We start from the raw sequence: 17,362 nt of genomic DNA, 5'->3' as shown, positions 1-17,362 counted from the left end.
CTAGTTATCTATTCTAGTATTGAAAAAAGGACTACATGTCCTTGGTAGGATGTAGAGGCTCTATTAGTGCTGATGTAAGTGGAATCAATGTTGCCGCAACAATGGTGCAAGCATCAGTTTGGAAAATGATCAATGATGGTGGATTGAGTAGCAAAGGGTTGGGTGAAGAGGAAAGTTTGAAAGCCCTAGTTTGATTTTGGTAATTGAGTGTCAACTACTGTAGTAATGCTTTCAATGGAGATGGTTGAGCTAGGTCCACATAATGGAGTTGAGCAAAGGCTAGGAGATTGTGGAGATGATGATTATGACCATAAGCAAGTGCTAAACCTTGGAAGAAGATGGAAAGCAAGCCCAAAGGCAAAGGTATATGAATAGGGCTTTGCTTTTGCTGGCCAAGGTGCAATAGAATGCACAGTCGAGTTTAGGATAAATAGTCATACTATTAAGAGGGGAGCTCTAAAGTGACTACTATTATCTAGTGCCACTAGGTGATGACATTCTTTGCATATGCATTAGGCCTAGTGACATGGTGAGGAAGCAAGTGGAAATGTTTTTGAAAAAACTTTCAAAAATGCTAACTCAATGCTTAAGTGGTGGTGTTCAAGTTTGGGCACATTTGGAGTTAGCACACCGAAAAGCACTAGTTTTGTTTTGGTAATTGAGTGACAACTAGTGGACTAATGCTTTTAGTGAAGATGATTAAGCTAGGTCTACATGATGGAGTTGAGAAAGGCGAGGAGATGGTGAAGATGATGATCATGACCATGAAGCAAGTGCTCAACCATGGAGAGGAGATGTATATGCATAGTGGTTTCATTTTTTATGACCAAGGTGCAATAGAGTGCAAGGTCAGGTTTAGGATAGTCGTACTATATAGAGGGGAACTCTAATGCCATTATAGTTGTCTAAGTGCCACTAGGTGAGGATTAACAATGTACAAGTATTAAACCTAGTGACATGGTGAGGAAGCAAGTGAAAATGCTTTGAAAAATGTTTTTGAAAAGCGTACTCAGTGTTTAAGGTGTTATGTTCATGTTGGAACACATTTTGAGTTAGCGGATTAAAAAGCATTTGAGAAAAGGGCTTTGGATAGGGTTTATACCTGTTGGTATTTATTAACTTGTCACTTATTTAAGTAGCCACCTAATGTTCAGTTGACATTTCTTAGCATCACTTTTACTAAGTTGTCATCCCTAACTATGATGCCAGAAATGCTTATTGGTACTACCTAGTGCCACTTCTAGAATGACACTAAGAAATACTTTTAGTATTTCATGTGACTAGAAAGAATATATATATGAAAAGGATCTACAAGCGCACAGATAATATACCATTGTAGCATTTCACCCGAGAGTATTCCAGGTATCGTTATTTATATTTTTACCACAGGAAAGGACTGATAGTTGGAATATATTGATAACTTATACAAATGATGGAGAAATAAACCATAACCCAACTTCTACTCTCAATAGGGGTAAGTCAAGAGATAAATATGATAAGTAATGATAAATGATAAATGATCACTTAGAGTACTTCCTTTCTATGGCATTAGCATGGCTAAGTAGAATATTAGAGGAATAATTCATAAGTCATTATTAATTACAAGTCAAAGCATACTATGATTAATGCAATTACACTTAGTAGTCATGGGTAAGATCAACTTCATATCTACACATAAGGGATATTACTAAGGAAGATTAAGAAAAGAGTTTGTCTTCCTTCATAACTAGATCCTACTTGTCCTATATTCAGGGAGTGGACTACAAAGGATTCAATGGGAGTGTCACACTCACGATCTACCACATGGCCCAGAATATAGGCACATCCATAGGTAAACAATGTATAAGCACTACGCTTACACAATGTCGACCACTCACCCCTGGTACCTTAGAGCGAGCACTATATGAACTTATGTTTAAACACGATAATCTAACTATACTAATCATATAATCAAAGTAGATGAGGAACATGATAACTAGGAACATGAATGATATGAAGAACAATGTCATAACGATTGTAGCAAACATATAAAAGTAATGAGAGTTATAAAAGAGAGGGGGTACAAAAGCTATACCAAGCCATGCTCTTGACACGATCTATAATCCAAGCGAGACTTGCCTCCCTCTAGACCTAGCCTAGCTAGCTATGCCCTAGAATATGGTGGAGCTCTGAGGATGAATAGGGTTTCTGTCTTCTCAAATGACTTGATCAGGGTTTGATGCCTCAGGGGGGTGGCAGGGGCTGGTATATATAGGCCGAAGCGTCAATCCTGAGCCTTTGAATCAAACCGACTTGAATAAATGGTGTAGATGCGATCTTTAAGGCGGTGGAGAACCGAGGTAGCAAGGGGAGACTGAGTAGTGGGCCTAGGGGGCCGGCTAGTATGTAGGTGGGACCGGCCGGTCCCACCTGGCGGCCTCTCGCCCTCCGCCGCGGTGTGGTGTCTTCTAGATTCTTCTAGTGTTGTTTATGCCGTGAATAAGCGTGGTTATTTCTGACATATAGGTCCACCTTGATGGTTTTCTGAATAAACCCTGCTGAAAACATAGATTCACCAAAACTCGTAGAATTTGTTAGTTTAAACCCCTAAACCTTTGTTGGTGATTATATTCATGCCCTTATACATGTTATATTAATGGTTTATAATGGTTGTTAACTACTGTCAACAAACTCCCCCAAGCTTAACCTTCGCTCGTCCTTGAGCAATGTTAAACTAAGCAAATGGATCAGGAGTTTCATCGATATTTTTACTCCTCAAAAGTGCACATGCGTTCAAACAAGAATTCTTCTCCGGATTAGAATAAACTGATCTGACTTTTAAACTTACCCGTATTACCTTCAACCATGGGGCTTCTTAGCCTTCACTTGGGTCTTGAGCAATTGAAAGACAGAACGATCAAGTTAAGCACTACGTCTCAAGTTCTTTGCTCAACCATTATTCCAGAGTTTTTATGGATTTTCAAAATAAAACTAAGGGCTTTCCATTGTATGACACTCTCAAATCTCTTAATATATATGTGGTGTTTGTGGATCCTCAGTCAAGACAATAATGATGTTATGCCTCTCTTTTCCTACAACTAATGACTTATGTGGAGGTCATAGGAGTGAGAAAGCATGAAAGAGCATACTTGCAATACATATATTGTCAAGTCAAACCTCGGATTCAAAGAGAGTTAAACCTCGGATTCAAAGAGAGTTAAGTCATACAATCAAATCAAGATGTGTATATGTATGGATGTATGGTGAATATATATGGTGGATATATATGTGGCTAACCTAATTCTACTATGCTCCTTGAAAATATATCTCTCTTTTGGAATTTAGAAATAGCTTTGTAAGATAACATGGGCTACCTTATTCATCTCCCTTTTTTCAGGCGGGCATCTAAGTACCCATTGTTTTCAATATCTTAGACACTTGTTAATTTTTTTTCAATTCTCTCTCTTTTTTTTAAATTACTTTTGCATAGCCCAATGCTTCTTTTCTGTAACAAAATTTTGGAGAGATAGCAACAAGAACTTGGAGCAATTATTTGGTGGATATCCATATTTTTGGTGTTTATTTTCAGTGTAGGAGTAAAACATTTTTAGTGGATCTAGATGGAATGACATGTTTTTGCGCCTACCCCCAGTGTAGGAGTAGTGCATATGTGGGTGGTGTGTACGTGATCTTGATTTTAAGAGCATGACAAACCTCTCATAAGGGTCAACAAAGCTTGACTAAACTCAATGCAAAACAAGCAGCATATATGTGGAAAGTTTTTCTAGTCTAAATATTATATAAGGCTCTGGTAGGAATTCAAGCTTTATCATACAGGAGATCATCATGTAACATTTTTATGTTTTTCAAAAGATAAATCTTCAGAACTTTAGTATCACTTGGAATAAGATAAACAGCAGCTCAGACCTTCTCATATCATATCCGTCAATTACCTAGACTTAGATCAAGCATATGCTACCCACGAGTTTCCAGGTTCAAAGTGAATTCTTATATCAAAGCAGTCTTATCAAAAACTCAAAAGAATTTAAGGCTAAAAACTAGATACTTGAAAGGAATTACAATAGAGCAACTATTCATCATTTCCATGTCAAGAGATTACCTTCAGAGTCCTTTCATTTTAGCTCTTAAAAACATAAAGCTAGACACATATACTTTTATTTGTTTTCATTTTTCTTTTAAGATCACACATAGATATAAAAATAGTACAACAAAAGAAAAATAAATACTTATCTAGATACATGGGGGATGCCCTTCCCCTAAGCTAGAATATTGTCGTGGTCTTCCTTAGAGCGGTTTGCAAACGGTTGTCCTTCTAGTCTATTAGGAAGTTAGGTTCCTCTAAGAGGGTGTACTCATTGTGGAATGAGATGAGGTTGAACCGAGTGAACTTGCTCGTGATCATCCTGCAAAAACTTCGACAAGAACAACAAAACTCGTGGAACGGATTAGGATAAAAGGGTTAGCGGTCAGCCATCCTGGAGATTAGTCGTTCTCGGAGGTTTAGAAACATTTTTAAAGTGACATAATTCTAGCAAGATGTCTATCTCATATTTTTTTGAATTTTCTGATATAATTGAATGCATGATATTTTTAATTTTTATGCCACCACGATAAATATTCTTGGGGGTTTTTACACACCATAGAATTATTCAGGAAAGAAGATGATATAATTGTGGGGAAGTTGGTCATCTTGTAGCCGATTTCCCCAACAAGAACAAGTCTCCCAAGAAAGAGAAGGGCAAGTCCAACTATGACAAAGAAGACAAGAGCATGAGCTTCAAGAAGAAGAAGAGCCATGCATATTGTGTTGAGTGGGATTTCGATGCTTCCTCAAGTGAATATGATGATGAGAAGACACCTTCCAAATCACTTGCGGGCATCACCATCAACAAGAAGCCTTCTCTATTTGACACCATCGCACAGATTCACCGCAATTGCCTGGCGTCTATTCAACCTGTGCTTGCTAGGTGCCTCTCGACCCTCCATATGAAATTAGTGTTCACGTTAGCTACTAATTAGGGCATCCAGAGTGTGGAAATTTGATCGGCTTTAAAAACAATGTCACATTTTTTAGGCCACCCTTAAATGTTACAGGATTGGCTTTAGGCGCAAAAAGCTTGTGCTAAGTCTCAAGCTTGAGACCCAACATTACCAAGCAAATAACAAAAAACTGAGGAGCCACTGTCATCTACATGCCCCGCGAGGCCGAGAAAGTGAGAGGGAACATGGAACAAGAAGCACATGATTGACGGCGACAAGAACCACACCCCTTCCCGATGCCCTTAACCTTTAGAGAACAGGCTGGGTTGTAGCATTCAGTACAGTAATCGGCTAATTTCGAAACTTTGCAATATGCAATTGAGAACACATACTGTTTCGTACAGTGTCAAGTGTCAACTCTCCTTTTCGTGCCCTAGGTTCAGAAAACGTGGAGCTCATAGCCACGTTGTTTAGATTTTTTGCAAGATGTTTACAGTTTGATAATGCTTTTAATTAACGTAACGTTTTGTAGGCATCACCTACAGCAGCCTTCAACCAAGTTGTTCCTCTTGTTTCAACAAGACAAGCAGAGCATGGATGCAGAATTCGGTTTGGTTGTTTGCGCATGATTTGTGTCTGCTTTAGTTTGTTATCGCTAGTACTTAGTAGAGGAAAAGCTCTCTTGTTAAGTATCCCTCAGACGATACAAGATGCCATTTCTGGGAAAACAAACCCATCCCTATTCACGGTTTGTTGACCTGCACCAAATGACTACGCTACAATCCGAGCCCCAGGGAATCAAAGAACAGCATGCAACCATCACACATCACATACAAGTTCCCAAAAATTAAAACATATACTTGGCCATGATTACCACTTTGATCACTAGAAATTACGTCCTGGCTGATTAGCTCCTGGAGCAAATCAATGCAAGGCCCACCTTAACCAGCATTGAAGCTTTACTTACAGGCTGTCACAGTAATTAGATAAATACTCCATATATTATATATAACATTAAGTTGCAAGTAGAAACACCAAAAGCGCTTGCCACGACGTAACTGTTTTTCCATGTCAACAGCTCACAGCAACTTCCTGCACCTTAGCGACAATGTTTCCTAGCCCCATCACTCCAGCCTCCTGTGCATCCTGCGATTTCTGCAACAAGTACACAGTTTCGAATTACATATATAGAAAAAGTCGGCAGGGCTTCTTTATGTGTTTCTCTAGAAAAAGAAAACAATTCGATTTCTACTAGGCTGCATTGACACAGTGTCAGCACAGTTCACTCAAAGTTACTACCGACAGTCACCGAGTTCATCCTAATATAAAGCAAACCAATGGTTGTGATGCAATGCCAGAGAGTATTTGCTTGTAAGTTACGACACTAATAAACTTCAAAGTGTGAAAATGAACTGTGGGCCCCTAAACTTTTCCCATATTCTCATATGGGTCCATAATTCTCAAGTTGGTTATCTAGGTCCTTCAATTTTTCAAGTGGTTCATTCAAAGTGGGAACTTAGGTACATGATTGGAGCTAGAGTGAACTTAGAATGAACTACTTGAAAAGTTGAATGAACCTAGATGAGCATATGGGAAAAGTTGAAGGACTCACCGTACATTCGACTCAAATTCAAATATTACTATGATGGCTATACAAGAATATGCAAAACAAACATAGTCCGGCATTTCATGGGAAGTACTTCGGTGTACATATAATATACAGGATAATGATCTGATAATATGCACAACAAAAACATTTTTTGCTTTATTTCATAAAAAACACTTCAATACTAAGTCACTAGAGTTCACGAATTTATAATCAAATCATTAGCATTCATTATCAAGAATATCAGTATATTGGTTTAAGGTTAGAAGCAAACTATTAGACAGGGTCCCAACCACCTAATTCTGTATTTTAACATACTCTACTATACTCTTGCTCTAACCCTCCATTGTTGATCAACCTAGAAACCCTTGCTGTTCTCATGGACAGAGTTGTCCCAACAGGGAAAATGAAACCATAAGAAAAAAATGATTCAAATATAGATTATTCTAGAGGAAAGGAGTGTACCAACCCAGGTCCAATTGTTGAATGGTGGTTTTCCCTTTTATCACTAGATTTTATTTTTATTTTTGGCCACTGCATAGGTTTTGAGCCCATGTTTAAATTAGAGAAAACAGTGGGGCAAATGAAAGAGATTTGAAAGCTTGGGATATACCTAGAGATCTATGTTTGAATAGGAGTACTTGGAAATCAGCTATTGAAGTGCCTGAACCGTGACTTGGGGCTCTTGGTGGGTTTCAACTCTAGCCTACCCCAACTTGCTTGGGACTGAAAGGCTATGTTGTTGTTGTAGTGGGGCAAATGGGGAAAAAGGGGAATGACAAATAGATAAGAAATTATCCAAGAACACCAATGATAAAAAGGAAAACTTCCAACTTCAAAATGAAAGCAAAATACAGTATCAGGTTAACCCATCCGTAGAGAAAAAAGGCACATTGTCAGGCTAGGCTCCAAAGAATACTAGGGCAGTACAAAGCACTGCATACCCTCCCCCCCCCCCCCCCCCCCCCCCCCACACACACACACACACACACACACCCCTAATGGCCTCTGGCAAGGATATCCCAAAACTATCATATATACAACACTGGTTTACCCTCATGGCAGTAAAATGAGGAATGCAAAACATCAAAACAGCACAAGTAGAAATGACAACAGAATTGTTAAAGCAAGTTCATCTACTGATTTCCTTCTCAAGTAGCCATGTCTGCCACTAAAGCTCTAATACAGATTGCATTGCATACATATGGAATATGTAAAACACATCTCAACAAGTTTTAATTTCAATATAGATCGTGTGTTTAACTATCTAGAGTTGCACGCACATTTGCGATCTCGAGAAGAGCTAAGTAACACTTCTATAAAGTTCCTAGTTCTTTCCTATTGGAGTACTTAAGCAAACAACTGTTCCCTCCATCCTGAAATATAAGGTTTCGAATCATTCAAAATTTGCCTCAAATTACAAGGGATTCTAGTGAATTTAACTCCCCTAGGCACCAATTACATGCCTACCAACCATTAATGTCTGTTGTCAACCCAACCACCAAGCTCGAAATATGGTAAGCACAGTATCTCCCTACTTTTAAAGAAGTTAAATGATTCATCTACTTTACCCCATAAAATGTCTTAGAATCCTAGGATACCTTATACTTCAGGACAGAGGGAGTATAATAAGGATTATGAAGAGGATCAGCACTAAATTTTACTGTAACGGTGATGCTTGTATTACCTCCACAATTGACATCACACAAAGAGAAATAAAAGCTTACAACATAATGTAGCTCATAAGTAATGGAGAGCTCCTTGCGGGAGATTCCTACCTGAATTGAGGGTAACTCAAAACAGACATAATTCCAGTAATCAACTAACTTGTGATCTTTTGGAACCACTTCATTTGCCCTTCCAGCACAAAAGATTGCATAAGCATCAGCCGCATACCTAGAGTAAGAGGCAACATTCAAATTAATAACTCGACAGGGCAAAAAACAGCATTCTACGAATAGTCCACATACACAGAAGAGTTTAGGGGGGGTGGGGGTAGGAGGGGGGCCGACTCACTTGCCGACACCACAAAGCTCAGTGATATAGGTCCATTCTACTCCAACATAAGCCTTAGAGAATTTCTGGATTCTGTTTGTTTTCACACGCTGCAATCCAAGAGGTGCTAGATACTTTGCCATCTTTTCGGGATCAGCTGTATATGCAGTCTGAGGATCAGGATAGCGCTTGAAGAAGCCCTTCACTTTTTTCCTGACCTGCAGCAGTAAACAAAGAAAATTCAACCCTTGAACCCAAAGAATGTTCCACCAGAGCAACAGCAAACAGGGGAATAGCCTTGGTAATAATAAATGCAAATGCGAAACACCTAGTTGAATTAGCATTGCAATAAAAGCACACTAGATAAGTAATTTTATGAGCGCATAAATCATCAGGGTAATAAATAGTCTTCGTAAAAATAAACAGATGTGAAATGCCTATCTGAGCCAGTGTTACGCTTAAAACGCATAATAAACTAGCCTGTTCTGGACTGCAGTATAATAATCCATAAAGGATTGGACCCAAACATGCATGTGCAACGTATCTATAACAAGTGGTCCACTGTTCAAGTTTGTTTGTCAATCCTATGCACACTGTGCAAACATATAATCGATCATCTTGTATCAAAGAAAGAAGTAGGCACAGACAACCATTATTAAAACACACATTTATCATGGAAACAAATGTTAGTCTCTTTCTCTTTGACAATCATGAAAACTAAAGGGCAGACCCAGTGCCGGAGGCTCCCACATGAGTGGGGTCTGGGGAAGGGAAAAACCGAGGCAAGCCTTCCCCCCCGCAAAATCTGCGGATGAGGCTGCTTCGAACCCACGACCTGGTGACTTAGTGAGACAACTCTCACCACTGCACCAGGCCTGCCCTTCTTTGACAATCATGAAAACTGTTCTGATGAATCAAGCAGCTGACTGTGAATCTAGATAATTGTTTGGTCAAGTAACATTCACAGAGATGACACAAAGTAGAAAGAATTAAACAGCTCACCTGTTTTCCCTGTGTTAAGTTGAGGAGCATGCATATTACAATGACCTTCCAGGGGTCAGAAGCATAATTCTCCTGCAATAGCTTATGGGGGGAGCGCGGTGGGGGCACCAGCTGATCCAGCGACAGGCGACGGTATTTATCTGAACGCTTCTCGGCAGCACTAAGTAATGGCAGTGGCTGCCTTGGCTTTTTCTCCCTTGTCATCTTCTTCTCAGGCTTCTCCATCCCTTTGACCCTTACCCCTTCTTGTGAACCTGAGGTTGATGCTGAGGCTGGGCATCGTTGCATGGTGTTCGAGGTTGTTGTCCTGGCAGCCTTGGAGGCCTCTTTTGCAGTAAGCAGAGAAGAGCCAGATGACGGGTGGCCTCGAGGAGGCAGCCTCGCTGGGAGATCAGCGGTATTAGGAAGTGGCAGACCATTGCCATCTTGCCGGCGATCAGGTTTGTAGGCGAATTGAGCAAAGAATGCACCAAAAGGTGAGGAATAATTGGGATCTTGATCAATGGAATTGGGATCGGCCATGGGAGGGAAAAAGCCTTGGGGCAGTGGCTGCTTCTTCTTCAAGACCCGGGACTTCTTGCTGCTGCTCCTCTTGACACACTGACTGCCCATGACGCCACCAGCAGCAGCAGCTTCTTCCCCTCCCTGTGGATGGACATCAATGGGAAATGGTGGCTGGCCAGATTGCTCCTGCTCCACCTTTCGCCGTGTATGCTTCTTCCTCAACGTCGCCCCCTCTGCCGTCACCTTGCTTTCCCTCTGCAAGATTTGGGCCACAGCAGCAGTGGGCGGCGATGGAATCACCACTGCAGCCTCCCCGTTCTTCCTTTTCTTGTGCTTCTTTTCCTCCTTCCGCACAGGCTCCTCCATTAATGGAGATGCCGACAGCACCTCCTGATTCTTCCTCTCGCGTTCCTTAACCCGCCTCAGTGCCACCGTTATCATCTCTGCCGAGGTTAGGGTTTCAGGAGAGACTGGGACCAGGGAGTCGGACCTGTATTCCATGGTTTGCCAGAGGACAGGGAGACTCCCTCACCGCCATCTCCCTTGTCATCTTATTCTCGGGCTTTTCCTTCCGTTTGATTCTTACCTCTTCTTGTGAACCTGAGGTTGATGCTGAGGCTGGGCATGGTTGCTTGGTGTTCGAGGTTGTTGTCCTGGCAGCCTTGGAGGTCTCTTTTGCAGTGAGCAGAGAAGACCCAGATGATGGGTGGCCTTGAGGAGGCAGCCTCACAGGGCGATCAACGGTATTAGGAAGTGGCGGACCATTGCCATCTCTCCGGCGATCAGGTTTGTAGGCGAATTGGGCAAAGAATGCACCAAAAGGTGAGGAATAATTGGGGTCCTGATCAATGGAATTGGGATTGGCCATGGGAGGGAAAAAGCCTTGGGGCAGTGGCTGCTGCTGCTTCAAGACGGGGGACTTCTTGCTGCTGCTCCTCTTGACACACTGACTGCCCATGACGCCACCACCAGCAGCAGCTTCTTCCCCTGCCTGTGGATGGACATCAATGGGAAATGGTGGCTGGCCAGATTGCTCCTGCTCCACCTTTCGCCGTGTATGCTTCTTCCTCAACGTCGCCCCCTCTGCCGTCACCTTGCTTTCCCTCTGCAAGATTTGGGCCACAGCAGCAGTGGGCGGCGATGGAATCACCACTGCAGCCTCCCCATTCTTCCTTTTCTTGTGCTTCTTTTCCTCCTTCCACACAGGCTCCTCCATTAATGGAGATGCCGGCAGCACCTCCTGATTCTTCCTCTCGCGTTCCTTAACCTGCCTCAGTGCCACCGTTATCATCTCTGCCGAGGTTAGGGTTTCAGGAGAGACTGGGACCAGGGAGTCAGACCTGTATTCCAGGTTTGCCAGAGGACAGGGAGACTCCCTCACCGCCATCTCCCTTGTCATCTTATTCTCGGGCTTTTCCTTCCGTTTGATCCTTACCTCTTCTTGTGAACCTGAGGTTGATGCTGAGGCTGGGCATGGTTGCTTGGTGTTCGAGGTTGTTGTCCTGGCAGCCTTGGAGGTCTCTTTTGCAGTGAGCAGAGAAGACCCAGATGATGGGTGGCCTTGAGGAGGCAGCCTCACAGGGCGATCAACGGTATTAGGAAGTGGCGGACCATTGCCATCTTTCCGGCGATCAGGTTTGTAGGCGAATTGGGCAAAGAATGCACCAAAAGGTGAGGAATAATTGGGGTCCTGATCAATGGAATTGGGATTGGCCATGGGAGGGAAAAAGCCTTGGGGCAGTGGCGGCTGCTGCTTCAAGACCGGGGACTTCTTGCTGCTGCTCCTCTTGACACACTGACTGCCCATGACGCCACCACCAGCAGCAGCTTCTTCCCCTGCCTGTGGATGGACATCAATGGGAAATGGTGGCTGCCCGGATTGCTCGTGCTCCACCTTCCGCCGCCTCTGCTTCTTCCTCACCGCTGCCCCCTCTGCCGTCACCTTGCTTTCCATCTGCAAGTTTTGGGCCACAGCAGGAGTGGGCGGCGATGGAATCACCACTGCGGCCTCCCCATTCTTCCTTTTCTTGCGCCTCTTTTCCTCCTTGCGCACGGGCTCCTCCATTAATGGAGATGCCGGCGGCGCCACCTGATTCTTCCTCTCGCGCCCCTTAACCAGCCTCACTGCCGCCGCCCCCATCCCCGCCGAGGTTAGGGTTTCGGGAGCGACTGATACCGGGGACTCGGATTCCGGGTTTGCCAGAGGTCGGGGAGACTCCCCCGCCGCCGCCGCCGCCGAGGTTAGGGTTTCGGGAGCGACTGGGACTGTGGACTCGCGCTTGGATTCCGGGGTTTTCGGAGGTCGAGGAGCCTCCGAGGAAGCCGCTGTGGCCTCCTCCTGCTCCCTGTGCTTCTTCCTCATCCGCTTCTTCTGCCGCGACGCCTCCAACTCCTCTGCCGTCGCCGCCAGCACCGGCACCGCCAGCGCCAGCACCGGCGATAAGAACCAGGCGGGGCGGATCGAGACGGGGACCGCCTCAGCACTCGGCGGCGGGCCGGCGGCGGGATTGGAAGTGAGGCCTCTCCTTTCCACCATCCCGGATTGGGAAGCAGCGAATGAACGGCGGAAACGCGAAGAAAATGGGGAATAGAAGGAAGCCAAAACACCCACAATTATTTTTCGCGGGAAACTCCGCTGATGTTGCCGCCAAAAAAATATACTGTATATGTATCTAATTAGAATAATGGAGTAGATGGAAAATTAATTTTAGTACAGTGGAAAAGACCTTTTTTCTCACCACCAAACAGTAGTCACTTTTTTCACGGAAAAGAAGAACGGCTCGGTCTCCCTTCTATGCAAATAATTATCACATGAAATTCTCCATAGAGGAACTTAACCTCTTATTAAACATTAATTTATCCTTACAAACTTATAAATAAAGATATTAAAATAGTGTGATTTTGTGGTTCTCTGATTTTTTAAATGTAACCTTTCTATATAGTGTTACTTTCATAATAATTGCCAAAAAAAATGAATTCTAAAAGCTCATTAAATTAATACTTCATCTGTTTTTGACTTATAAGTTGTTCTAGCTTGGTTTAATTTTGTCCTAAGTTGAACTTATCTAATTTTGAACAGAGAAATATTCCTCTTTTGATTTTCTATCAACTTGATCAAAGTTGTAGAGTCTGACTTAGGATAGAACAAATTTCTTATTATTTGAAACAGATAAAGTACTGTTAAAAAATATTTCTCTTTTAGAAGAAACGTGTTATTAGAAATTTAATAGTTTATTGAAACTATTACACCACGCAATTAAGTTGAACTTTTTATTTGACTCTGTAATCTGTATACTCTCGGTCTCTAAAGAAATTAATTTTAGAGTTATCTTAAATCAAATATTTTCAAGTTTGATTAAATTTATAGAAAAACACAACAACATTTAAGATATTAAATTAATATATTATAAGAGTATTTTTTTCATAGCGTATGCGTATCTAATCATATTAGTTTGTGTAGCACTCGGTTTTAAGAACAAAACCATATATACACCATATGTGAGCCCAAGAAGTTAAATCTCATATATAGCTATAAATAAGGGTAATACCGAAAGACAATGCTCAGTATATAACGTACCTAGTATAAAGAATATAACGATAGATAGCAAACAGCAGAAAGACAACTCCGATCTTCGAGTGAAGACTCCAATTCCACAGGGACAACTTACTGGTTGACCGCAAACCTAATTCCTCTAAACTCTAGCAATCTGGTACCCATCTGGAATTTTTTTCCAAAGATTTAAAAAGTAAAGCAAACGTAAGTACATGTCGTACTCAACAAATATAACATGGGGTTCATAAGGCTCAAAAATCTGACATTGATTTAACTGCGATTAGCTTTTAATGAGTCATGATTTTAAGCAGTTGAGTAGCATCAAACTTATCATAAGCCCGTATAAACACATGATCAGGTAAACATGAATAATGAATAGCATAAACAGTATTCATTAGTGAGCATCTTCATCATCAGTATCATATGTGTTCATCATCTATTCCGTAAGGGTCCAAGGCCGCTCGTGACCGAGAGCACGGCTGATATACCAGTTTTACACTTTGGAGAGGTTGTACACTTTCACTGTGAGTCGTGATTTACCCTTTCACCTGAGGTAGCTAATCTCTTAACCCACTTCCAAGGATGGTCGGCAGGGTTCAATATGAAGCCTTTCAAAGGTTCGTCTAACAAGTTAGGGCCGCTAAGTTTCTGTGCCCTACGAATGTAGGGCTCCCTTTCCGACAGGCACAATAACGCGTAGCCTATACACTGACGGACAGAGGACCGCACTATATCCAACCCAAAACACACCCCTCTTGCGCCATAAAGGTAACCTCTAACAGGCTAGAAAAGGTCCTCATACTAAGCTAAAGCCAAAGCCATGTAGCCCCCACAGCTGTTGATATAGATTAGGCCCGATCTTCCAAAAGGTATGATAGCATTGATTGATGGAGACTCGACGTTCATGATCTAGGCTTTGAACCAAGACTAATTCGAACCCCCGCAACCATTACACCACTGCTCCGTTGGTTATCAACCACGCGAACGCGATTGACCTCGCCGAGAAGGCTTTCCTGCAAGCGAATCGAGAACACAAGCAAGAATGGGATGAACGCAATCTAAAATTGCAAATAAATATGAGGCTTATGATGACAAGAAGGAGTTCAAGTCTTTATTCGAAAGGACTAATCGCCACAGGCGAACAAGATCAAGAACTGGGGCATTGGTTGACAGCAAGCAGCCTTGGTGGCACAGTTGCAACAAAACGATGTCTGTTTCACGAGGAAATCAAGAACTAAACAAAACCCAAACCCTAAGGAGAGTGACGGCTGCTATTTATAGAGTCTTGGGCGTCACTCCCCTAGACGTGCCCCCTAATGGGCCCAAACACGATACACGGTGCAACGGACCAAAAGACGGTGTCGTAGCACCCTGGCAGATTCTGGACGCTGACTTGTTTTGACGATTCCCATTAATTTCGAAGGTCTTTTGACGTGAGACCACTTGGATTGGCTTCCTTATCAAATTAGCTTTCCAACCATATGTGGATCGTTGAAAATAGAGTCTGGATGCGTCCTAGGCTGACCAGTTTAAGGCAGACTGGTCTTGGAGGCCAAGGCAGACTTGAACTTGAGTTGTTTTGGGCCTCCACCTCGGGGACTCGAACTGAATTAGCCTCGGACCTCCTTCTTGACTTGGACACCCTTGCTGGCCTCCTACCCCTCCATACCATATGCCAAACATGGTCATATGCATGGGTGTCATGTCCTCATCATCCTCCCCTTCTTGACAAAAAGCCGTCCTCGGCGTCGATTGTGCTTGAAACTGATCCTTCACAATATAACGGAGAACGGGTTTGCGAAAACAAAGGGAACTAAAATAATTGTGAGAAGGAACGTGACCATGTTTCTAAGTTTTCTTGCTTAGGAACATAGGAGATGATCATAAGGAACTTGGAGAAAGGTATAGAGGTGGAGAAGACCAGCAAGGACGACCAACACAAGCTGGAGGCCCAGCCCAACTCGACTTCGACTCTACCTCAGCCTTCAGGACCAGTCAGCAGTAAAATGGATGCCCAGGACGTATACAGACTCCATTTTTGATGATCCATATATGGTTGGAAAGCTAATTCCATAAGCTAACTAATGGATTTAGTTTGAGGAATAAATTCCACAGGAATCAATAGGAATCGTCGAAACAATTCTGAGTCCAGAATCTATCAGGGTGTTGCATCACTGTTTTTGGTCCGTTGGGCCATGTATCATCAGTGAGCCCTTAGGGGGCACATCTAGGGGTCTTTGCATGACCCTAGAGTCTTCATAAACTGCTACCACCACTCCATTAGGGTTTGGGTTTTGCTTAGATTAATCTGTCAAGAACTAATTTCACCGTTCATCGATTTGTGAGACCTCAACATCGTGAGATTAATCATTCATCTACAATTTGGTTGTTTTCTTTCTTGTTCTTGCTTGTGTTCTTCATTACGCAGGCAGGGGTTAGCCTTCTTGGGGCTGGTCAACCTAGATCCGTGTCTCGGATTGATAACCGAGAGAAGTTATGGTGCTAAGATTGTAGGGTTCGATCTTTCGATCTGAAGCCAGATTGGATGTGTCATTCTCCGCCACAACAATAGTTACCTCTACCTGACGGAAGATCAGGATACCCGTTCGGATCCCCATCCCCTATTAGGGCGCCCCCCCAGGTTGGTCGCTAGTACAGTAGCAGCGATGGCGACAGGTGTTGGCGGTGATCCCGGTGGCAACGGCGGAGGCCACGTCGGAGGTGACCCTTGTGAGCCCTCCTGCACTGGCTGTGGTGGAAGAGGGGAGGGAGATCGGGCTCCCTACCTTGCTAGTCAGAGGGCCACATGGCTCGCCCTCCCTATCAGAGCTAGAGGTGTTAGGGGGGAGACGTGGCCAGGCAGGAGGCGGAAGGTCCACTGGCGGGCCGTGAGATCGAGATAGTGGAGGTCTCCTCTAATGGTGAAGCAGGTGATAGGATGGAGCCACCGGCGCCATCAGCAGGAGCTGGCGGTGGTCTGATCATGGCTGGGCCTTCTAGTGGGCTAGGGGCTATCGACCTGGTGTGGCCCTACCCTGAGGACCCAAGGAAGGTTCGATTCATCCTTCGAGATGAGCAGGAGGATCAGCTCTGGGACAGTGCTTCGGGGAAGAGGACTCACCATGGAGTCTGATCTTGCCCAAACCAGGGTGAAGCTCGAGGAGGCCCTAGAGCGGGTCAAGTCCATCTAGCAGGTGGTCACGGTCGACCTGCCCTAGGTCATAGAGGTGAGTTTTTTTGCGTTTGTCCTTGACTCCTTAGTCTTTCATCGGTTGCCATTAGCATGCTTGCTTCTCGTTTTGTAGGGTCTAGATGAGATGTCGAGCCACAAGTCCCATTTTCTCCAATGGAGCACGCCCGGGAGGCCATGGTGTCGTGGTGGGTCACCTGAGCTCGAGCACTAGGCTAGAGTCCACCTACCGTGAGTCTCAAGGCTAGGCGGCTGAGGCAATAGAGGCGCGAGTGGCGAAGCTGCTCAGTGGCGGAGTGGGTGACCGCCGCTGAGCGGGGGCTTGAGGCAGTGAAGGGTCTGCTAGGCAAAGACTGAAGGCGGCGTTGCAGAAGTCCCTAGCGGAGACCGAGGTGGCACTCCAAAGTACCTTGGAGGCCCTGAAGACGAAGCAGGAAGGCCCTAGAGTCAGAGCAGAAGGCCCGGTCAGAAGGTCGACCAGGAAGTGCTCGCGCTCCAGGGTCGGGTGCTTGGGACTAAGGAGTTGAATGCC

At 43.8% G+C, this 17,362-nt stretch overlaps 1 protein-coding gene across 1 annotated transcript; it reads right to left on the bottom strand.

Annotated features, from left to right (window-relative positions):
• Nucleotides 1–5,904: 5,904 nt before the first annotated feature.
• Nucleotides 5,905–12,678, bottom strand: LOC136526262 (uncharacterized). Its single transcript, XM_066518994.1, has 5 exons — nucleotides 11,181–12,678; nucleotides 9,584–10,330; nucleotides 8,603–8,799; nucleotides 8,365–8,482; nucleotides 5,905–6,135 (listed from the first exon to the last, which is right to left on the bottom strand). Exons 1-5 carry the CDS (start codon nucleotides 12,621–12,623, stop codon nucleotides 6,052–6,054), a joined length of 2,589 nt encoding a protein of 862 aa, XP_066375091.1. The 5' UTR covers nucleotides 12,624–12,678; the 3' UTR covers nucleotides 5,905–6,051.
• Nucleotides 12,679–17,362: the final 4,684 nt, after the last annotated feature.

Source organism: Miscanthus floridulus, chromosome 2, assembly GCF_019320115.1.
Source record: "Miscanthus floridulus cultivar M001 chromosome 2, ASM1932011v1, whole genome shotgun sequence".
Lineage (NCBI taxonomy): Eukaryota > Viridiplantae > Streptophyta > Magnoliopsida > Poales > Poaceae > Miscanthus > Miscanthus floridulus.
This window is presented reverse-complemented; position numbering and strand designations above follow the sequence as displayed.

Bases quoted from the DNA above. Each gene is read 5' to 3' on its own strand.
- LOC136526262 (XM_066518994.1), bottom strand. From the start codon at position 12,623: ATGGTGGAAAGGAGAGGCCTCACTTCCAATCCCGCCGCCGGCCCGCCG. The intron at 10,331-11,180 runs GTGACGGCAGAG...AGGGAAAGCAAG, and splicing joins TCTTGCAGAGGGAAAGCAAG to GTGACGGCAGAGGGGGCGAC. The intron at 6,136-8,364 runs GTAGGAATCTCC...TACTTGTTGCAG, and splicing joins TTGAGTTACCCTCAATTCAG to AAATCGCAGGATGCACAGGA.